The sequence below is a fragment of the Populus alba genome, chromosome 19 (assembly GCF_005239225.2).
Source record: "Populus alba chromosome 19, ASM523922v2, whole genome shotgun sequence".
Classification (NCBI taxonomy): Eukaryota; Viridiplantae; Streptophyta; class Magnoliopsida; order Malpighiales; family Salicaceae; genus Populus; species Populus alba.
In genome coordinates this window covers 2,873,900-2,897,098 of record NC_133302.1, presented here as the reverse complement: position 1 = coordinate 2,897,098, position 23,199 = coordinate 2,873,900, and the positions used below count along the sequence as shown (strand labels likewise).

General features: G+C 30.1%; 1 protein-coding gene and 1 pseudogene across 1 annotated transcript; both read left to right on the top strand.

Annotated features, from left to right (window-relative positions):
* Positions 1-11,891: 11,891 nt before the first annotated feature.
* LOC118045282 (disease resistance protein Roq1-like) lies at positions 11,892-16,381 on the top strand (annotated as a pseudogene).
* Positions 16,382-19,162: 2,781 nt separating this feature from the next.
* On the top strand, positions 19,163-22,803 carry LOC140955160 (uncharacterized). Its single transcript, XM_073406966.1, has 3 exons — positions 19,163-19,503; positions 22,217-22,415; positions 22,538-22,803. Exons 1-3 carry the CDS (start codon positions 19,163-19,165, stop codon positions 22,787-22,789), a joined length of 792 nt encoding a protein of 263 aa, XP_073263067.1. The 3' UTR covers positions 22,790-22,803.
* The last annotated feature ends 396 nt before the right edge of the window (positions 22,804-23,199 follow it).

Below are 23,199 nucleotides of genomic sequence, written 5' to 3'. Positions count from 1 at the left end.
TTTCTATTTAGTTCTGCAAACTCGGGGTAAAATCCTTCTCGAGACATGATTTGCTGCTTTCATACTAGAAATCAAAATCAAATCAGGCGATTCAAAAACCTAAATTCATCTACATGTATAAAGCTACAACTTTCATGAAGGATTCAAAATTAGATAAAATTAATTTGAAGTTGAAAGATTTAGAATTAGATAAAATTAATTTGAAGACTAGAATCTAGTCGCAATTAGGTTCATCTAAATGGGTCTCCTAATCCAATTTAGAAATTAACAATGCCAAGCATCTTAATACAATTGAGAATCCAACCTAAAAACAATGTATCCTAGGATCCAATAAAGATGCAAATCAATTTTTTAACATATCAAGAGTGAAATAATATAGTTGGGATAGTCGGTTATTGGAAGAAACCAAGTCAAAATCAAGGTAAAAGTTGAAACAGAGAAGGTTTAGTGTAATTATTAGATAATTAAAATCATCACTAATCTCCTTTTTTTTATTATCCTTAGCATGCATGAAACATTGAAACACCGCAATTTTTCATTTATTAATGCTTGATGAATTGTTAGAAAAGTGAGGTCTCCACAAACATTGAAACAATTCAATTTTTCATGATAAAATCCAAAGGATTGGTACTTTGGTGTTTGTGGGGCTGGTAAATGGAAGAACAGATCAAGAGATGAATTGTTATTTCTTTCAAGGTGCGTACTTTGGTGTGTATCACGTGTTTGTTGCATTTACTAAATATGATAGTGGGAACTTATTTATCAAGAATAATTAGCTCTTCCATCCAGCATTAATTCTATTATCAATTATAGTTTAGTCACTGGTTGTAGATAAATTTTTTTAAGATATTATCAAGTTTTATTTTTATCATTTAAATTTAAAATTAATTCTATTATGTATTTAAATGTGTTTAGTTACCTTGTAAACCGTATGGTAGAGTCCCTCAAATATTCTGGCCACAGCAAATTGTACGGGGCTTGCAACCACTATATTTTATGTCAAGCAGTATTTTGTCTTTGAACCCTTGGCCCTCTAAATTACCCAAAAAGGACAATAATTGAGCACAAGTGGTACAGGTCAGGCTTAAACTCAGCTTGCTAGAGCCAGTTCTCAATTTTAGGCACCAGTTCTCAATCGAATTTTAGCAAAATCTGGGCTAGGATTTGAAACAAATGTATCTATTTTTTCTCCTTTTATTATTAAAAAAATAATATTCATGGATTAATTTTCGTATAATTTAAAAAAGTAAGTCCTTTAATTAAATTTTAGAGTGCTGCAATTAGGAACGCAAAAAGACATTTCCTTTCTTGTCATAAAGTTTTTCAAACTTTTAATATAGAGAGAGAAATAAAAATAAAAATAAAAATAAAAAGCAAAAGGAAACAACCCGCAGCTTTCTTGTGCCCTTTCCCTTCTTTCCCTGAGAAAAGCAAACACCCCATTTTAATTTTCAATCAGTATGAGTGAGAAAGAAAGAGAGGACAAGCCGACAAGGGGTCCTCTCTCTCTGTCCTTACTTTTTTTAACGCGTGGAGCCACCAGTTGTTGCCACCTAATTCCTTCCTCAATATTTACCAGTACTACACGCTAGAGAAATTTCCTTGCCTTTTTTCCCTCTACGTACTGTTACCTTTTACCTTTTATACTTATGATTATTGCATTGCTAATAATTTGCAAGAAAAATGAGCATTTTTTTGTGAATTAAATTCAATTATAGAAAATCCTGGGCAAATTATACAAAATCTTGCTTTAAGTTCTTGGAACCTCGCTCTGGGATTCATTAGCAAGAATAAGAAAATTCTGTGCAAATGATATAAAATTTATTATTAATCATCGATATTTATTATAGATCATCAATATTGAATAATGATTTATTTTCTAGTATAAATTATGTTTGAAATAAAATTGATAAAAGAATGATTACACAATTATTGATAGGATTGTATATAAAAAATAATTAAATTGAGATTTTTTAATTATTTGTAAACATATCATGTTTTAGGTACATCATGTAAATTATAAAAAAAATATTTATTTTTCTGATATATATATATATATATATATATATATATATAGCAATAAGGTTAGAATGCTTTAGTAATGGTTTGTTTTTGTATTTTAAATTTTTTTAAAAAAATTTAAAAATTAATATTGATACTGTTTTAGCCCACGAGTCTTTCATGGTTGCCTTTGATTGATTGACAGGAAGAAGTCTGAATGTTTTTAGAAAAAAGTAGTCTTCATTGCTTTAATAAATTGTTACAATAATAGCACAAAGAGAAAAATGGTCGACACGTGCGTTTTAAAATTATAGTTTATATATAGAAACAATTAAATAAAAAAATTATTAATTTTTAAATAGAAAAATCAGAAGAACTTGATAATATTTAATAAAAAAATAAAAATGAAAACAATTCCTTTTTAAGTACAAACAAAATTATAAAGATTTAATAATACTGTATAACAAAAAAAATACAACTGCATTGACTGGATATTTCACTTAGAATTTCTAGTAAATTATAAAGGAAATTTCATGGTGCTTTCTCATATACATGAATTTAAAAATTATTGTCGCTGGACTGACTTGCATTGATTGACTTACTAAGTATTTGCTGCTCGAAATTTCCAAGCAATTTCGATCTTTAACTTTTAATTCTTTTATTTTGATCAATTTTCAACTCTTTTACTTTAATTTCTTTTAATTTAATATTGACTGAATTACAATATGACCTTTAATTTCTTAATTTTTTTTATTTGTCATTAATTCTTTCAATGTTCATTTTTAAACCAAATAAATTGCAATTTCAATTTTATTTTTCAATTAAATCTCTAATTGAGTTTTTAAATTGGTTATTCATTTCAAACTCATTCTTGAACTTCTATTTTCTAATTGCAGCCAAACTAAACTAATTTAAGCTTCTGTTTTATCTATTCAACCTTAAATTATGATCTAAAAACTCTCAAACTTAATTTTTATGTATAATATTTAATTATTGGTGTAATTTCAATACTAACTATATATTTTTTTTATTATTTTTTCTGATTTTTTTCATGTCACTTCACGATACCCATGTTTTCAACGTCTTACACTGCTTTAATAAATTGTTACAATAATAGCACAGATAGAAGAATGGTTCAAAAGAGAAGAATAATGGAGGGGAATCAAAATCTTTGCTTGATTTTCTGTTGTGTTTTTGGCACATTGATCAACAATAGCTTGGAAGACTTTGATAGCAGAGGAAGAAAAATAATACCAGTTACCTTTTCGACCTCAATAATGTTAACGCGTGGACCCAGTTGCTGTGGAAACTTTGCAGAGGAAGAAAAATGATTGCATTGCTAATAATTTGCAAGAGAGAATTCTTTCTCTGAATAGAAAAAACTATTATTTTTAAAATAAAAACAACTATATAGAAAAATTATTACTTTTTAGGTAGAAAAACCTCATGATATTGAATAAAAAAATAAAATAGAAAAATTATTCTTTTCCAGTAGAAAAAAAATATAAAATTTTAATAATATTGAATAGAAATAAATAAAATTTCTAAACTAAATAAAAATAACAGAAAAAAATATTTATTATCCTAAAAATTCTTATATTAAACTCTTAATTTGTCACATGAACTGAGTTTACATGCTTAAAACTGAAAAACAACAAAAAAAAACAAATGTAACAAGAAAAATTCCACACAACATAATATGATGGGATCGTATATTTTGAAATAAATTGAGGTTTTAATATATCATTTTTTATATTGTTGAAGAGTCTCTCCTAAAACAAATAATAAAAATATTGTACAACTCTTTTGAATGAATTGTTAATGCACGGACTGTTTTGGGTCCTGACCTGGCTGATTTAATTTGAATGTATTATTTGATTGGTCCAAATAAAGGTCGACTCAAAATTTCTATTAATTCACAAAAGAAATTTCCTAGTACTTTATACTGTATATAATTTGAAAAATTATGATAGACCGATTTACTTGCAATGTATTTGCAAGAAAGTTAAAGAATTAGAGTTTTTAAATATTTAAAATTATAATTTTAAATTCTAAGAAAAAAATCAATTATTTTTAAAATTGTTTTAAAAAATAAAAGCATCAACTATTTATATAATAGCTAAATAAATATATTAAAATAAATAAAAAAATAACTAGTAAAATCAAGTGAATAATCCAAAAAATAAAAAGAATTGATTTTAGTTTGTTTTGTATTTTGATTGACCGATTTGCTAAGTATTTACTAACATAAATAGCATAAATAAACTTTATTTTAATAGTATGTTTGATATTTAAAAAAAAAAAACTTATAAATATTATATGGGTTTGGCAACCCATTTTTTTATTAAATTTTAAATTTTATTTGTTTAAAAATATAGTTTTATATTTTTTAATTATTTTAATGTGATAATATCATAAATAAATAAATAAAATTTTTTCTAACTTTTACTACATCTTACTTGCCTTGACTCGAAATTCGTGGTGCTCTCTCCTGCAAATGAATAGAAAGCATATCCTTTCTCTCTCTCCTATATAAAGAATACAATTAGAAATTTTCTTTTTCTTTTTTATTACCCCTTCATGCACGAAACTTTATGCCAATTGTTAGATACTAAAAACAGCACGAACGTATCAAATCCCATGAATATATATATATATATATATATATATATATATAAACAGAATTTTGACTAGAAAAATTCTATCAAATTCTCTACTTTATTACTCTTTCATTTTCTTCTCTTTTTTAACATATCTTTTCAAATTGTTTCGAAAACTTTTATATCAATCAATATATACCTGTTTTCAACGTTTTACACTGCTTTAATCGTCAAAAATAAAATAAAATAAAATATTAGATGCTATAAAACAAGATATATACAATTTAATTTGAGAGTGTAATAGATATTATATTTCAAAATATTTTTGAAATATATTAAATATTACTTTTTTTTTTAAAAAAATAATTTTAATATCATATATTAGAACAATAAATAGTAATAATAATTTAAAACAATAAAAAATTTCATAATCTTTTAAAAATATAATTTTACTGGACTCCAAAACACACCCATGCTCCCTCAGCAACCACCACGAAATTACCACTCTAAATTACAGCTTAATAATTTATTTTAGCAATTATTGCTTGCTCTTTGACAGTTATTGCTTTGCTAATAATTTGCAAGAAACTTAATTTTCTTTTATTTTCTTTTTATCATGGAAATTTTTAAGTCACTTCTGTGCCTACCACGAAATTACCTACAAGTAATTTTGTTAACTTAAGCCATTATTCAAAATAACAAAAAATAAGGTTTGTTGAGGCTTTTCTTGGAACCTCGTTCTGGGATTAATTAGCGAAAATAAGAAAATTCTGGGCAAATTATACAAAATTTATTATTAATAATCAATATTTATTCTTCATAATCAATATGAATAATGGCTTATTTTCTAGTATAAAAATAAATAAATTGAGGTTTTTCAATTACCTTTAAACATATCATAGTTTTGGACGGTACATCTTTTGATTTTATTAAAAAAAACATGTAATGTAAATTATAAAAAATATTTTTTTTTCCTGATATACATAGTAATAATAAATTAGATGATAGTAACTCGAAAATAGAAATTAGTTTGATAAGTTGAACTCCTGAATGAGACGAGTTTAAATTTTATAATTTTTACACTTATACGGTTATGTGAAAAAAAAAAAAAGTTTAGTGATAACTGCTTTAGCCCAAGAGCCTTTCATGGTTGCCACAGGTTAATTATTTAATCTCATGCTCATTGCCTGCAGCTAAGCTTCGGCAGCCACCAAGTTGCTATTAAGGTAAGTTCTGCCGCCCGCGAAATCCCTTTATCCTGCTTTTAATTTTTAAGAGGCGCGTATCAGGTGTTTGATAAAATTCCTCATCTTAAAAAAAAATAATAAAAAAAACCATGTTTACTGTTTAGAATGCTTGAGTCCTTTACGAGTGGAGAGTGGGAACTATCCACTTTCCCATTCTCCACTGAGCGTGAAAGAGGGAACTACTGTGAGAGCTTTATGCCACTTTCTATCTTAGGCTCCGTTTGTTTGTAGGAAAGTGAATTTTTTTTAGAAAGTGAATTCCGGGGAAAGTGAATTCCGAGAAAGTATTTTCCGATGTTTGGTAGTGTTATGAAAAATAAACTGGAAAACACTTTCCAGTGTTTGGTTATGTCATGGAAAATGAGCTAGAAAATAACTTATTAATATTTTATTTTTCTCAAGTTTATTAAAATAATGAGGAACAAATCTTACAAATTAGAAAGTTGAATGAGAATGAAATTGAAAAAAAATATATAATTTCATAAATTATCTCAAATAAAACAAATAATAATCAAAATAATAGGGATCAAATCTAAAAAATTAAAAAAAAAATGAAAAATGAAGAAATTAAAATAATAATAATCAACATTTCATAAATTATTTCAAATAAAATAAGTAACAATCAAAAGAATGAGGATCAAATTTGATAAATAAAAATTTCAATAAAAAAATGATAAGAAAAAAGCAAATAGCAATTATAAAAATAAGGACTAAAGTTAATATAAAAATAAAATTTTAAGAGATGAAATTGAAAAATAAATATTCAAAACAAAATATATATAGAAATTAAAAGTTTGAGGATCAAATTTGATATAATCAGCAAATAATGACATTTCTAAATCTTTCACAACTTCCGGAAAGTGTTTTCCCCTCAAATTTTTCAAGAAAACACTTTCCTGAAAACCAAACCAAATTTTCCTTTTACTGGAAAGTGTTTTCCATTGACCAACTTTCCTACTGGCAAACAAACACAAGAAAGTTTGGAAAGTGCTTTCCCGGAAACCACTTTCCGGAAAACAAACACAGCTAAAAGGAAAACACTTTCCTGAAAACCAAGTCAATTTTTTTTTTTTTACTAAAATTGACTGGAAAGTGTTTTCCGTTGACCGGAAAGTGTTTTCCGTTGACTAGAAAGTGTTTTCCGCTGACCGGAAATTATTTTCCGTTGACCAACTTTTCTAATGACAAACAAACACAGGAAACTTTGGAAAATGATTTCCGAAAACTACTTTTCAGAAAAGAAACAATAACTTAGATGTAATGGCTTTGGCAAAAAGAAACAAATAAAAGTTAGTGTTCGCACTGCGTTAGCCCAAGAGTCTTTCATGATTGTCTGAATGTTTTTAGAGAGAAGCAGTCTTCGCTTTAATAAACTGTTACCTTTCCCTTCTTTACATGGCTTCCTCGATCGATGTAAAAAAGCAAACGCCCTTTTTTATTTTCAATCAGTATGAGTGAGAAAGAGAGGACAAGCGGGTACTCTCTCTTTTTCTCTACTTTTTTTTAATGATTTTAATATGTTAATATAAAAAATAAAAATAAAAACTGGTTTTTGTTTTCAAAAAGAAATTGACAGTCAAGTCATGTTTTTAAGAACCAAAATAAATAAATAAAGTTTTATCTTTCCGTTTCTAAATTTGGTAGCCCGAAAACCTCCTCATCGCTGAGTAGGTTTTGATTTAGTTTAAGCATGATGGAGACTATGCTAAAAATAACAACAACAACAATAAAAATAATATTTTTAAATATTTTTAAATCATTTTAATATATTAATATTAAAAATAATTTTTAAAAGATAATTTTTCTTAAACATAAAGTTTAGTCTGCAGATCTTCCACTGATCCCATCTCATTGTTTGTATGCATCCAAGCTAAGCCAATTCAAGAAAAGAAGATTTGAAGAATACCAGCAGCAGCAGGAGTAATACATTAACATAACAGCATTATGCAGGATGAGGGACGACCTCAGTGTAAGGTCGGAGACATGTTAAAGGCTTGGGTGCGCTATAATCTAGATTAAGATTTTATTAATATTTTTTAATTAATTTTATATATAAAAAATTGTAATTCTTAATTGAGTTATTAAAAAAATTTAAAATTTACGTGGAGCCATTCTAATATAATGTTTTAACATGGATTAAAATTTCAGAATATTTTGAAAAATTTAAAAATTTGATAAAAAAATTACAATTTAACTAATTTTATGTTATTAAGTGTAATTTTCAATCCAACCATCAGATTGAACTGAAATTTTACAAGAGACCTTAAAATATATTGAATAAAATATAGTTAAAATTTTATGATGAACAGAGCTTGATACTGCTAACAAAAAAAACCATCAAATAAAAACAAATCAAAAATAAAATAATTATTTCCATTAAAAAGTAAAATAAATTAACTCTTCCTTCATTTTATACGTTGCCATCCTTACATTAGAGTACACTCCCACATGCGTTATGGCAGCGGTTTGCCCTGTTATTGTTCTCATTTCTCTTATTGTTGAAAGATCCCTTCGCCTCCTTGGAAAAGACATTCCAAGTGTGCAGTGTTTATTGTCATAAAATTTTTCAAACTCCCAATATTGAGAGAGAAATTAAAAGTAGCAAAAGTAAACAACCATGAGGACAATATCCTTGGTTTCCTCTCCAGCTAACCTGATACATATGAGTCTCAAGACATATGACCATTGATAGAAAGGTGTGTTGAAGCAAAATCTTTTTTTAATTATCTGTAGCGACCTCAATAATTTTGTCAATATGCACCTACCATGAAATTACCAATACGTAAATTCCAGCTCAATATTTGTCAATACGAGCTTGAGAAATTTCCTTGCTTTTTTTTTTCCCTGTACGTGTTTTCTTTTTATCTTTTATAATTATAATTATTGCATTGCTAATAATTTGCAAGAAATAATATTCGTTCTCTAAAAAGGGCTTGAGAAAACTCTAAGCATAGTATGTAATCTCTTATATGAATCTCTTTATTAAATCATCAAAATATCAAAGTCTGTTTCCAAAGACTATGACTACAGTTTATATATAGAAACAACCAAATATAAAAATTATTATTTTTTAAATAGAAAACCCAGAGAGCTTGATAATATTTAATAAAAAAAAATAAAATAGAAAAACTATTCCTTTTTAACTAGAAAAAAATTATAAAGATTTAATAATACTAAATAAGAAAAATTAAATTTCTAAACTAAATTAAAAAAAAAAACAAAAAAAAAACTGAGAAAATATGTATTATCTCAATAGTTCTTGTATTAAAATCTCATTTATCATATGTTATATCTATCAAAATAATAATAATAATAATTTGTGATATGAACTAAAGCTATATGCAAAAACTAGAAAAAAACCCGGCAGAGATCCGTTTTGTTTTTTTCAAGCTAGAGACCCTTTTTTTTATATTGGTTACTAACCCATTTCAAAGTTCACTATATAAATGCTGGAAGAATATTTTATTTTTTTTGATGTGGAATAAAAAAATTTCTTTTGGTTTAAATACTTTAATTTAAAAAAAAATAAGATAATATCTTTTTAATATGAGATAAAAAAAACCTTTTGAAATAATTTTTTAAACTTTATTATATGCAACATGTATAACCTATATTTATATGAATTGTTTTCTTTAATTTTTTTTCATATGAAATATTAAAAATTAAATATTTTTATTTTATTTTTTTTTGGGTTGACTTGGATCAATCTGTGTAACCCAAGACTCTATTTTTTAGTCTGGTGAATTTTAGGTTGGTTCGATAACTATAAGTAAATTTATTGAAAAAAACATAACTTTTTATTTTTATAAAAATTAAATTATGACATATATCACTAATTATTGATATACTCTTATTACAAACACGAAATTTTATGTCACTTCATGATACCCATGTTTTCAATGCTTTACACTGCTTTAATAAATTGTTACAGTAATAACATAGAGAGGAACGGTTCAAGAAAAAACAATAATGGAGTTGAAGCAAAATCTGTGTTTGATTTTTTCTTTTTTTTGTGTTTTCTGTACATTGGTCAACAATAGCTTGGAAGAGTTTGGTATCAGTAACACGCGGACCCAGTTGTTGTGGAAACTTTGTAGAGGATCTGCACTCTGCAGGAAGAAAAATGATTTTAATGGATGTACTGTACATCATTTGAATTTATTAAAAAGTAACAGGATATATACAATTAGATGCTATTTTTCGATCTTAGAAGTAACATGATTTTAATTTACACCTTCTTTCAACGTTTTTACACTGCTTTAGTCGTAAAAAACAATTATTAGATGCTATAAAACAAGATATATACAATTTAATTTGAGAGTGGAATAGATATTATATTTCAAAATATTTTTGAAATGTATTAAAATATTACTTTTATAAAAAAATTATTTTAATATCATATATTAGAACAATAAAAAAATAATAATAATTTAAAACAATAAAAATTTCAAAATCTATTAAAAATATAATTTTACTAGACTCCAAAACACACCCATGCTTCCTCAACAACCACCACGAAATTACTACTCTAAATTACAGCTCAATAATTTATTTTAGCAATTATTGCTTGCTCTTTGACAATTATTGCTTTGCTAATAATTTGCAAGAAACTTTTCTCAATTTCCTTCTATTTTCTTTTTATCATGGAAACTTTAAGTCACATGTGCGCCTACCACGAAATTACTGATAAGTAAATTTCAATGCGTAATTGTGTAGGTTTCAATTAAAAATGCTTTAATTTGAAAAATTATGTTAACAATAATATAAATTAATTTTTTCTTCATAAAAAAGTAATTGGGTATTAATTTAGGCTATAAAAGATAAAATAATAATAATAATAAAAAGAGTTCGAGGGTATTCATGTTATTATTTGTTAGGTAACTATATAATCTAATTTGTTGATGTGGAAAATAGCACAAAGTTTTTGGTATGGCTATCAGTGAGAAGCAAAAGCAGTAGCAGTCCATGAGGACCATCGCAATCCTATTGCTTCGCCGACATTCAAAGTGTGAAAGCATTTTATTGTCATAAAGTTTTTCAAACTTCCAATATAGAGAGATAAATAAAATAAAAAGCGCAAAGGAAACAATACTAAAGGTCAGTTTTTCACTCTGTGTGAATATACAGTAAAAGCTTGATTTTGTAAGGGAGATGAAATCGGAGTATTCTGTTGAAATTTAGTTGAAAAATTCAGAAACTAAAATTTAAAAATAAAATAAAAAATTATTTTATTTTTTGAATTGGTATAAAAGTTTTTTTTTGGCCATTCTAGATGAAACAGAACAAAATTCATAACCTGAGATGCAATATGCTTTTTAATTAAAGATATATTAAAATAATAATAATTTTTTAAAAATTATTTTTTATTTAGTACATTAACAATAAAAAATATTTAAAAATAGTAATTTAATATTTTCTTAAAAAATATTTAAAAAACACTTTTAATTTTTTTTTTTGAACTGTACTATTCCTTAAAAAAACTCAAAATCTAAATAACATCTACTACTTTCAGAGTATTGCAGGGAAGTCATAACTTTTTGCCTAATCAGTCTCTTTTGGAAATTTATACCATTTGATTTTGACAGTATCGGATTAAACAATTGTATGGAAATGGTCTTGTTAATTTACCGTGTGGAAAATCAATATTATTGTCCCGGAGGGAAGTAAGGAAATTTCATGGTGATAAACCTGGACTATGATTTTCAACTTTCGTAGGCGAGCACTAAAGTCCCAAGCTTCAAGAATTTCTCTTCTTTTCCTTTTGTATTTTCTCATTTTCTTGGCATGCGCGCAGCTGCTTCGTGGAAAAAACGTTTCAGTTGCGGAAAATAAAGATAAATGTGGAAAAAAAGTCCCACAAACATCTCAAATAAAGATATCTTTTCGTCCCTTGTTGTTATCGTGTGGATATTATTTCAGAAAATCAATTCAACCGTACTCCAAAGAACACTCAGACTCCACCACGAAAGTTACCACTCTAAATTCCAGCTCAATAATTTATTCTTTGACAATTATTGCATTGCTAATAATTTGCAAGGAAACATACTTTCTAACCGATACTCAATCGATCTGCACCTACCACGAAATTACCAATAAGAGTCTGTTTGATATTTTTCCAACTTTTACTATTTTACTTCAAAGTTTCAATAATTGTTTTTTCATTACATATTCTTTCCAACGTGTAATAATTTGGAACCACTCGCAATAAATAAAGCCAGCAAAGGCAGATGTGTGTGTCTATATATACATGAACTGCTGATTCCATTTGAACACCCCATTTCTCCGATTCAATAACTTCACTTGCAAAACTTCTCTCTCCGATTGCTGCAATTTCATAGCTAACTCTTTGTTATACAGAGGTATATATGGCTAACTCTTCTTTGCTTCTTTCTTGTTTTAATTTCATGTCTTTACCTATAACAATAATGTGAAAGCTTTGCTTGTTTCATGTTTAACTGCAGTTGCTGTTGTCTAATGCTCTCTCATTATTAAGCTTAAATTGCTGTATTATCTTCAATGATCACTTCACATGTATCAGCAATTGCTAATTGATTGTTCCTTAAATTCTGCAGCTGAAATGACAGAGCCAGAGTCTTCTCGTTCTAGACCAGAAGGGGCCTATGATGTCTTCCTGAGTTTTAGAGGAAAAGATACTCGCAAGACATTTGTGGATCATCTATATACTGCCTTAGTCCAAGTAGGAATCCACACTTTTCGAGATGATGAAGAACTTCGTAGAGGAGAAGAAATCTCCGAGCATCTTCTCGAGGCAATTCGAGAATCAAAGATATCCATAGTTGTCTTCTCAAAAACATATGCTTCTTCTAGTTGGTGTCTCAAAGAACTTGTAGAGATTCTGAAGTGCCAAAGGAAGAAAACCGGTCAGATTGTTCTTCCTATATTCTACCACATTGATCCTTCAAATGTGAGATACCAGAGTGGCAGTTTTGTAGAGGCATTTAATAAGCATGAAGAGCGTTTTGAAGAGAAGGTGGTGAAGGAGTGGAGAAAAGCTCTTAAGGATGCCGGAAACCTATCTGGATGGAATCTCAATGATATGGAAAATGGGTATTCCTTCTCTCCCTAAGATTCACTTGCACACGTTTATGGAGTAATTTTACATTACATTTTTCAATGTGAAGTAATAATATATTTCTTTTTAGCATACTTAATCGACTTGCTATCGATGACTTGCTTTTTTTTTTCTGTGAGCAGGCATGAAGCAAAATTTATCAAAGGGATTATCAAGGATGTGTTGAATAAATTACATCGCGAGTGCTTATATGTTCCTGAGCACCTGGTAGGTATGGATCGGCTTGCTCACGATATTTATGACTTTCTAAGTACTGCAACAGATGATGTACGCATTGTGGGCATACATGGGATGCCAGGAATAGGAAAGACGACTCTAGCAAAAGTTGTATTTAATCAACTCTGCAATGGATTCGATGGAAGCTGTTTTCTTTCGGATATCAATGAAACATCAAAACAATTCAATGGTCTGGCTCTTTTACAAAAGCAACTTCTTCATGATATTTTAAAACAAGATGTTGCTAACATCAATTGTGTTGATAGAGGAAAGGTTCTGATCAAAGATCGACTTTGTCGCAAAAGAGTTCTTGTTGTTGCTGATGATGTGGCTCATCTGGAACAGCTGAATGCATTGATGGGAGATCGAAGTTGGTTTGGTCCTAGAAGTAGAGTAATTATTACAACAAGAGATTCAAATCTTCTTCGTGAAGCAGATCAAACATTTCAGATCAAAGAATTGGAACCATATGAGGCCCTTCAGCTTTTCAGGTGGCATGCCTTTAAGGACACCAAGCCAGCAAAAGATTATATTGAGCTTTCGACGAAAGCCGTTGGTTGCTGTGGAGGACTTCCTTTAGCTCTTAAGGTTATTGGAGCTCTTCTGTTCAGGGAAAACAAACATAGATGGGAAATTGAAATTGAGAACTTGAGCAGAATTCCAAACCACGATATTCAAGGAAAGCTTCTAATAAGTTATCACGCACTTGATGGTGAACTACAAAGAGCATTCCTTGATATTGCATGCTTCTTTATTGGTATAGAGAAAGAATACGTCGCAAAAGTTCTAGGAGCCCGTTGCCGTTACAATCCAGAAGTTGTTTTGGAAACTCTCCGTGAAAGGTCTCTGATTCAATTTCGTGTAATTAAAGATGAAAGACAGTTATTTGGAAGGAAGGTAAGTGTAACCATGCACGATCTATTACGAGACATGGGAAGGGAGGTCGTTCGTGAATTGTCTCCCTTGGTTCGTGGAAGAAGGACCAGAATTTGGAATCAAGAGGATGCATGGAATGTACTTCAACAGCAGAAGGTAAGAGCTCAATGCATACATGAAAGCATAGTCATGCATATTTTCTAGTCAAACTTATTACAAATAATTGTATGAAAGTTGTAATATTTTTTTTTTTTTAGGGTACGGATGTTGTAGAGGGTCTTGCACTGGATGTGAGAGCATCAGAAGTTAAATCACTTGGCGCAGGATCATTTGCAGAAATGAAATGCTTAAATTTACTTCAAATCAATGGAGTACATCTCACCGGATCCTTCAAACTGCTTTCTAAAGAGTTGATGTGGATTTGTTGGCATGAATGTCCTTTGGAATATTTTCCATCTGATTTTTACCTTGGACAATCTAGTTGTTCTTGATATGCAGTACAGTAACCTCAAAGAACTATGGAAGGGAAAAAAGGTACGAAACATGCTACAATTCCCAAAAATTTTCCAGTATGTAATTTATATTTACATGTTATGACTTTCTATGATTAATTTTCATTATTTTTCTCTCTATTATAACAGATTCTCGACAAGCTTAAAATCCTTAAATCTCAGTCATTCTCAGCACCTTATTAAAACACCAGACTTGCACAGTTCAAGTCTAGAGAAACTAATTCTGGAAGGTTGCTCGAGTTTAGTTGAGGTGCATCAATCAATTAAAAATTTGACGAGCCTTGTTTTCTTCAATCTGGAGGGATGTTGGAGGCTGGAGAAATTGCCAGAAGGCATGGGTGACATGGAATCCTTAACCGAGCTGCTAGCAGATGGGATTGAAAATGAGCAATTTCTCTCTTCAATTGGACAATTAAAGCATGTCAGAAGGCTATCATTGCGTGGATGCATTTCGGCTCCACCAAGTTGTTCTTTGATTTCAGCATGTGTTTCGAATTTGAAACGTTGGTTGTCAACATCTTTCACTCAATGGAGATTAGTGACACATCTTAAGCTTTCTAATGGTGTTTTGTCTGATTGCGAAACTAACTGTGTTGATTTTAGTGGTATGCTCTCTCTAAAAGTATTGGATCTAAGAGAGAACAAATTCTCTAGCCTGCCTTCTGGGATCGGCTTCCTTCCCAAGCTATGGTACTTGGTTGTTAACACATGTGAATATCTTGTATCAATCCCAGATCTTCCCTCAAGTTTATGCATTTTGGATGCATCTGATTGCAAATCATTGGAAAGAGTAAGAATACCAATTTTGGCAAAAGAAGAACTATATATAAATATATATAAAAGTCTTTTGTTAGAAGAGATTCAGGGCATCGAAGGTCTAAATAATAGTTTCTGGAATGTTAGTGTTGAAAGACGCAGTCATTCACCAAAAAAAATTACAGAAGAGCGTTTTTGAGGTACTATTTCTTTCAGTCTCTCTTGCACAAGAAGAAACACACATAATTGATACATACATTGATTAATGTCTAAAATTGCAGCATTTCTTAAAATTAATATGTATACAGACAATTATTATTATTTATTATTTTAAAAAATAAATATCATCTTTAATAATATTTTTTTATTTTTCTTATTTAATCTAAAAAATTAAATATTATCTTTAATAATATTTTTTATTAAATATTTAAAGTATTTGGTTTTCTTTTTATTTCTTGATTTTATGATAATATATTTATACAGGCAATGTGCAACGGTCGTCACCGGTATAATATTCACGACAGTCCTGGTGAGATGCCAAATTGGTTGAGCTACCGTGGAGAAGGATGGTCATTGTCTTTTCATATACCTCCAGTCTTCCATGGCTTAGTTCTTTGGTTTGAGACGGAAACTCGTCTTTTCATGGAAGCTGACATTATTATTATTATAAGAAATAAAAGCAACGAAAGAATATTGTTTAAAGATAAACGAGCACAGATAGATATATTTGTTAAGGGAGGGATAAGATACATAAGTAGAAGTGAAATGGCAATGGAAGATTACTGTGCGGATAACGAATTGGAAATATACTTTTATTATTCAGACCCAAGAGAGCATTCATTCGAACCCATTCAAGAATGTGCGGTCCATGTGATAGCAGGGAAGTCAGATTCATTTGAAGAGTTGGCAGTGGGAAGAGATACAGTGATGCCTTCACCACCGCTGTATCATCTGCTTCCTCATCCTCGTGGTTCAATTACAGCGTCTACACCTAAGCAATGGTGTGACTTTTTACTTGCGAAGCTGCAAAACCATAGCATCCCTTCATTGAGTCTTGGTAAGAACAAACATTTCCTTTAGTTATTTTTATTGTATTCTATTTAATTATGAGATTAAATATTATCTTTAATTATTTAATTATTACTATTTAATATAAAAAATTAAATATCATTTTTAATAAAAAAAATTTAAATATTTAAGGCTTTTGGTAAGAATACATATTTCCTTTAGTTATTTCTATTTTATTCTATTTAATTTAAGAGATTAAATATCATCTTTAATTATTACATTTTTCTTTTTTAATCTAAAAAATTAAACATTATCTTTAACAATAATTTTTATTAAATATTTAGATTTTCTTATTTAATCTAAAAAATTAAATATTATCTTTGACAATATTTTTTATTAAATATCTAGAGTCTGCTTGGTTTTATTTTTTTTCTTGATTTTATGATAATATTTTTTCTTATTTAATATAAAAAATAAGTATTATCTTTAATAATTAGATCTATCGAATATCACTCAAAAAAATAAATTATATCTTTAATAATTATTTTTTGAAAAAAGAAGAAGCCAACAATCACTAACATATTTTATTAAAATCTCTTTAGTTTATTTATAAAATATTGAAAATTGATTTTTGTTTTTTTTGCTTTAAAATAAAAAAATTGAATAATGTTTTTATATTTTATTTCAACTCGATATTTTTAAAACAAAAATGAAAAACATGTGATGTTAACCTTTTTTTATTATAAAGTAAGTTTTTTAATTGAAAGTGATGGGAATTTGTTCGTAATAACAAAATGCATATATAATCATGCACGGTTAACTTTATTTCCAAACTTGAAAGTTCTACTGAATTGGATGGTTTTATAGGTATCAACGAGCTGGATGGATGAGATAGCACAAGATTATTTTACATTGAAATGCTTGAAGTTACTTCAAATTAGTACGGTACTTCTATCTGATGTATTGATATGTATTTGTTGGCTTGAAGATCATTTTCCAAGCTTGGAAGTTTTATTGAATACTCTTTGAAATCTTTTCCATCCGTTTTTATACTGGACAACCTAGTTGTTAATTATTATCCATGATGTAATTTGTATTTGTTGGCTTGAAGATCATTTTCCAAGCTGGAAGTTTTATTGAATACTCTTTGAAATCTTTTCCATCCGTTTTTTATACTGGACAACCTAGTTGTTAATTATTATCCATGATGTAATTTATATTTTCAAGTTATAAATTTTGATGAATATTGTTTCATTTTTTTCCTCACTTAAACAGATGAAAATCCTTGATGTTAGTTAGAAATAAATTGGTTTTCTAGGAAGAGATTATTGATTGGAAACAAGAGCAAAAGAAAAAAGCAAACACCCCATTCGATTTTCATTCAGTATGAGAGTGAGAAAGAGAGAGGCCAAGTGGGTCCTTGAATATTTTTTTTTGTCTTGCTTACTAGGACAAACCATTTTTTTTCAAAATTTTGAATAGCATGCCATCAAAAGGAATTTTGTTCAATCCCAATCTCACATTGTCTGTAGAAGTATTTACTTTTGACTGTACACTTTGTTATTTTCCAATCCCTCCCCAGTTTTGCAACCATTTCTCTACTTTCTATGCTCTTGGCTTGCTAGAAACTGAAGAAAACACATTGCTCTAATTGCCTGCCTTCACTCTTCAGATTGCTCAAAAAATCCCTTGAGATCTTCTCCATAGTTAACACATCACACAATGGCTACTCTAAAAAAATTAGCCATAAGCATTGAACACCTTCAACAATCAACGTCCCTTCCTTCACAATATGCATCGCCCATAAATCTTTCTTTTGGGATGTCGCCGGGAGTTTAATCTCCGAGTGTAAAAATTATGTATAAATTTTCATTTTCCTTCCATCCATTACTTGTCCTCTACAAAGATTCTATGTGTGAAATCTCGGAATCTTTTCGAGTATAACTTGGGATCAACAGCTGAGATAGACCTTGTAAGGACTTGTATGCATGCTCTAGCTTTTTGCTGATATTATAATCCTGGAGGATGTCAATGATACCAAAGTGAAGAACTATACCAAAGTGAAGAACTACATCTCACAATCACCAAAATTCGAAGTAAAGTAAAGGAGAATAAAATGTGATAACAATGAATGATCACTCAAGCACAGCGAATCTTACGCTTTGAAAACACTTTTCATCATCAATTTTCCTTTTCTCATTGATTTTAATTCTTCTAGGCAGATAAAATAGCATTGATATACAACCATGATTTTATTCTGTTAAAAATGGACAACAACAACATGTTGCATCCACAATCTTACCACTACATTATAATTATAAACAAAACTAAAAAAATATATATAGAAGGACAGAGTTCACAGACATGCACTAAGAGTTAACAGACATGCACTAACACACACTGAAAATCAGTGTATAGCTGTTATAACAAACAAGTGTACAATCTGTTTTCTCCAACCTTCCAGCATTATTCTCCCGAGCATATACACAACCGAATGTATAGGCAAATTCTGTGAGCTATTCTGTCAGCTTAAGATTAGGCAATTCTGTTAGCTCTGTTATCTTTTGTTGTATATATACCTGATTGATTGATTCAATAAAATAAGCAATTTTGTTAGCTCTATTCTCTTTTTTCTGTTAGCGGCCCAAACTCCATTAAAACTTACCTCCACCAACTATCTAGTCTGGAAACTTCAATTCCAGACTCTATTCATAGGATATGATCTCCTTCGATTCATTGATGCATCACTTTCCTGTCCAGCATCAAATCTTCAAGGAACCACTACACACTATATAGATGAGAAAGGATGAACTACTTCTCAATGCCATTCTTGGTTTTCTATCACCCACAATAATGTCGTTCATTGCTCAAGCACAAACATCAAAGGAAGCCTGGACAATATTGGCTGATACATATGCCAAACCATCTTGTGGCAGAATCAAGCAAGTGAAAAACCAATTAAAACAAATCACAAAGGGATCGATGGGTGTCTCTGAGTTCCTTCAGACCATGAAAGCCCGAGATGATGAGCTTGCCATTCTTGGAGCACTAGTTGATATTGAAGATCTCTTAGAAAGAATTCTTGAGGGACTTGGTGCTGAATACAAAGAGTTGGCTAGGGCAGTACAAGCTCAAGATACTCCAATCTCCTTTGATGAGCTACATGAAAAACTTCTAAACTTTGAAGCATCTCTGCAAAATATGCCCAAGCCTATTTTCCTGCCTTTGCTCATATAGCTAACCGTGCCTATACGTCTCACGTCACTTGCCACACTCAACCTCTTCCTCTGGAAAAAACACAGGCTGGCATTCATCATCCAATACGAACAACAGCAATATAGGTTGGCGCTCGTCCAACAGATAGAATAATTGGCTTTCTACCTCTCCACAACCTGGATCTCACAATTCTCACAACTCTCAAAAGCCATACCTTGGTTTTTACTAAATCTACAGAATCCAAGGATGTACACCTAAGTACTGTCGCTCTTTCAAATTCATACCTATTGCAGCACACTTCAGCAATGTCAAACTCACCCTTGCAACCAAAAGCACACTTTGCTACCAACTCTAACCACAATCCAGCTTGGCTGTGAGATAGTGGTGCTTCTCATCATGTTACCTCCGATTTAAACAACCTCTCAATTCATGCTCCAATTCATGCTCCATACAATGGATCTAACGACATTATGATTGGAGATGGCACAGGACTTCCAATAACACAAACTGGTTCTACCTCTCTTCACAACTCCAATACTCAGTTTTCTTTGACCAATGTTCTCTGTGTACCCAACATTGCAAGAAATTTAATTTCCATTTCTAAATTCTGCATTTCAAGTAATGCTTCCATTGAATTCTTACAATTTATTTTTCTTGTCAAGGATCTTCACACAGGAGCAATGCTTTTGATGGGTAAAGCTAAGGATGGTGTTTATGAGTGGCCAACATCCACACCTCTATTTGCCTTTTCCATCATCAAAACCACCTCATTCAACTGGTATCACCGATTTGGACATCCTACTCTTGGCTTCGTCCTTATACCTCTCATAAATTGGAACCTCGTTATAAACCATGTATCTTTTTTGGGTATTCTCTAACTCAAAGTGCCTATCTCTGCTATGATCCATCAACGTTAAAAAATTTTGTTTCAAGGCATGTCAAGTTTATTGAATCAATTTTCCCTTTTAAATCAACTCTTACACAAGCTCAACGACCCGAATCATCCACAGTCTCTACATGTCTACCACCAATTATCATACTCAGCACTGTCACTCCAACACTCATACCACCATCTGTAGGTGGCCCTCACCAGCAACTCCGCAATGAAGCTCCAACAGTCACACACGTTACAACCCCTGACTCTGAAACTTCTCCACTCAACACAACCATTATCCAAAACCAGACACCTCAAATAAGTACCACAAATAACCTACCAACAGCTACCCAATCGAACCATCCCATGCAAACAAGGGCCAAGAATAACATTAACGAACCTCTTCAAAAACTGAATCTTCACACCTCGTTATCCAAGAATTCTGATCTTGAACCCATGACATAAGCACAGGCACTCAAAGATCCAAAATGGCATCAAGCCATGTCAGAAGCATATAATGCTCTTATTCGAAATGGAACCTGGCAACTCCTACCTCCTAACTCTAGTCAAAGGATTTCATCAACGCCCAGTCATTGACTATTATGACACCTTCAGTCCAATCATCTCAGGGGATAGGTGTAAGGAGTGTACTGAATTAAGCAAAAACTTGTTGCATCCATAGTCTTACAGCTATTACTTGCGCTTAAGGTAACAATATTTTTTTTTTTCTAAATTAAATATCAATAATTTTTGTATGAATTGTAAATCCAGGTATAGTTTTGGGTTTTCTAATAAAAACTTTCGACTAAAATTAATAATAAAAACAGTATGTAAATCTAGAGATCAAAGATAATACAATTGCATTGACCGGAGATTTCACTCGAATTTTGAGTAGAAATTAAAATTCTATCAAATTCTCTACTTTATTAGTGTTCAATTTTTTTTCTTTTTTTTCATATATTTTCCAACTATTTAGAGAACTTTTATGTCACTTAATGATGCTCCTGGTTTCAACGTTTTACACTGCTTGAGTCCTCAAGAACACTATTAGATGCTATAAAACAAGAGATATATGAATATTTTGGAGTGTGGTAGATCTAGTGTTTTAAAATAACAAAATAAGGTTTGTTGAGGCTTATCTTGGAACCTCGCTTTGGGATTAATTGACGAGAATGAGAGAATCCTATGCAAATTATACAAAATTTATTATTAATCATCAATATTGAATAATGACTTATTTTCGAATATAAGTTATGTTTGAAATAAAATTGATAAAATTAAAAGACATGAAACACAATTAATGATGACATTGTATATTTGGAGACTAAATTGAGGTTTTTCAATTTAAACACAATCAAGTAGGCCTAGGCCACATTGATTCAGTTAAAAATAAATCTGATTTGGTTTAGGTATCAACAACATGTTGCATCCAGTCTTGCCACTACATTTTAATTACTTCTACAAATATTTAATTTTTTTTATATATAATTACACTCCATCAGCAACTACCTCTCGAAATTAAGTAATGGCGACAGAACTATTGTGAGATCAGAGAGAATGGGGGCTAAACTGGTGCAATTGAATAACCAGAGGTGACTTCCATTCTACTGACATAGCCATTTTGTTTTTTTGATAGATCAGCCTAGTATATTTAATTTAGTTTTTTTCCCTTTCCTAAAGAGAAAACATTGCCACTCCAAATCAGCATGATCACTTCATATTTGTAAGGATTTTCCAATCTAATAAAGTGGCCAAAATTTGTTTAGATTTCTAGCTAAATACAATATCATAATTGATGCTTTTTTTCTATGCTGCAGGCGTTCAGTTACTATAGAGGGTATTGTTTCTGAGTTTCAAAGAGGGATGAAAAGTTCTAACATATATACTGATATTGATAGTGAAGAAGGAGCAAAAATATTTAAAATTCTTGAGACATCAGCTGAACGAGAAGTCCTAATGGCAGAGATGAGTCCACAGCAACTAGCATCATTTGCCTCTTATCAATCAAAACTAGAGGTAGGTTCAGCTGATGTGTTGAATAAAGTAAATTTAAAATGCTTAACGGACTCGCTATCCATCAGTTGAAACATTGGTCTATATGTAGAAAGAGATATTAATCACAGGAAGTCTGACTTTAGGCGACAAGGCAACTGGACATGGAGAAAGCAATTGGGAAAGCTTTACAAGATGCTGGCTTAGGGGAGAGAGAAGTGACAGAGAAGGGTAGTTGGGTTAATCTAATTATTAAACAAGGCTTAATATCAATTTGGAACCCGACAAAGAAGCAGGGTAATCTAATTGCTCAGTTCTGCTTCCATTTCTCATGCCTTTTAGCTCTGTATACTGTGCTGTTTGCATTTGAATGGATCCACCTTTGTATGCTTATATAACTATAGATTATGTATGTTGCATCCTTTGTTTCAGCAATGTTCTGTATTCTATGCCTCCCTAATATTGCAAAACGTTTTCTTGAGATTCTTGGCAAGTATTGATTAAACTTACTAAGTCGAGGGGCAGGTTTATACTATGTCAAATAACCATCGCAATCCAAATCTTTAAATTGTTAGGTGAAGTTCCAAAATATAATTTATATTATTTTTCAACACATTCTTTTAAGTGAAAGCGTTTGAGCTTGAAACTTATAGAAACCATCATATCAAATAAATGAGGATGGTGACATTCGAACTCATGACTGTTTGGTCATCAAGGCTCTGATACCATATTAAAAACCATTTCAACGCAAAAGTTTAAGTTATTAGATAAAGTTTTAAGATATGATTTATATTATTCTCTAATATGT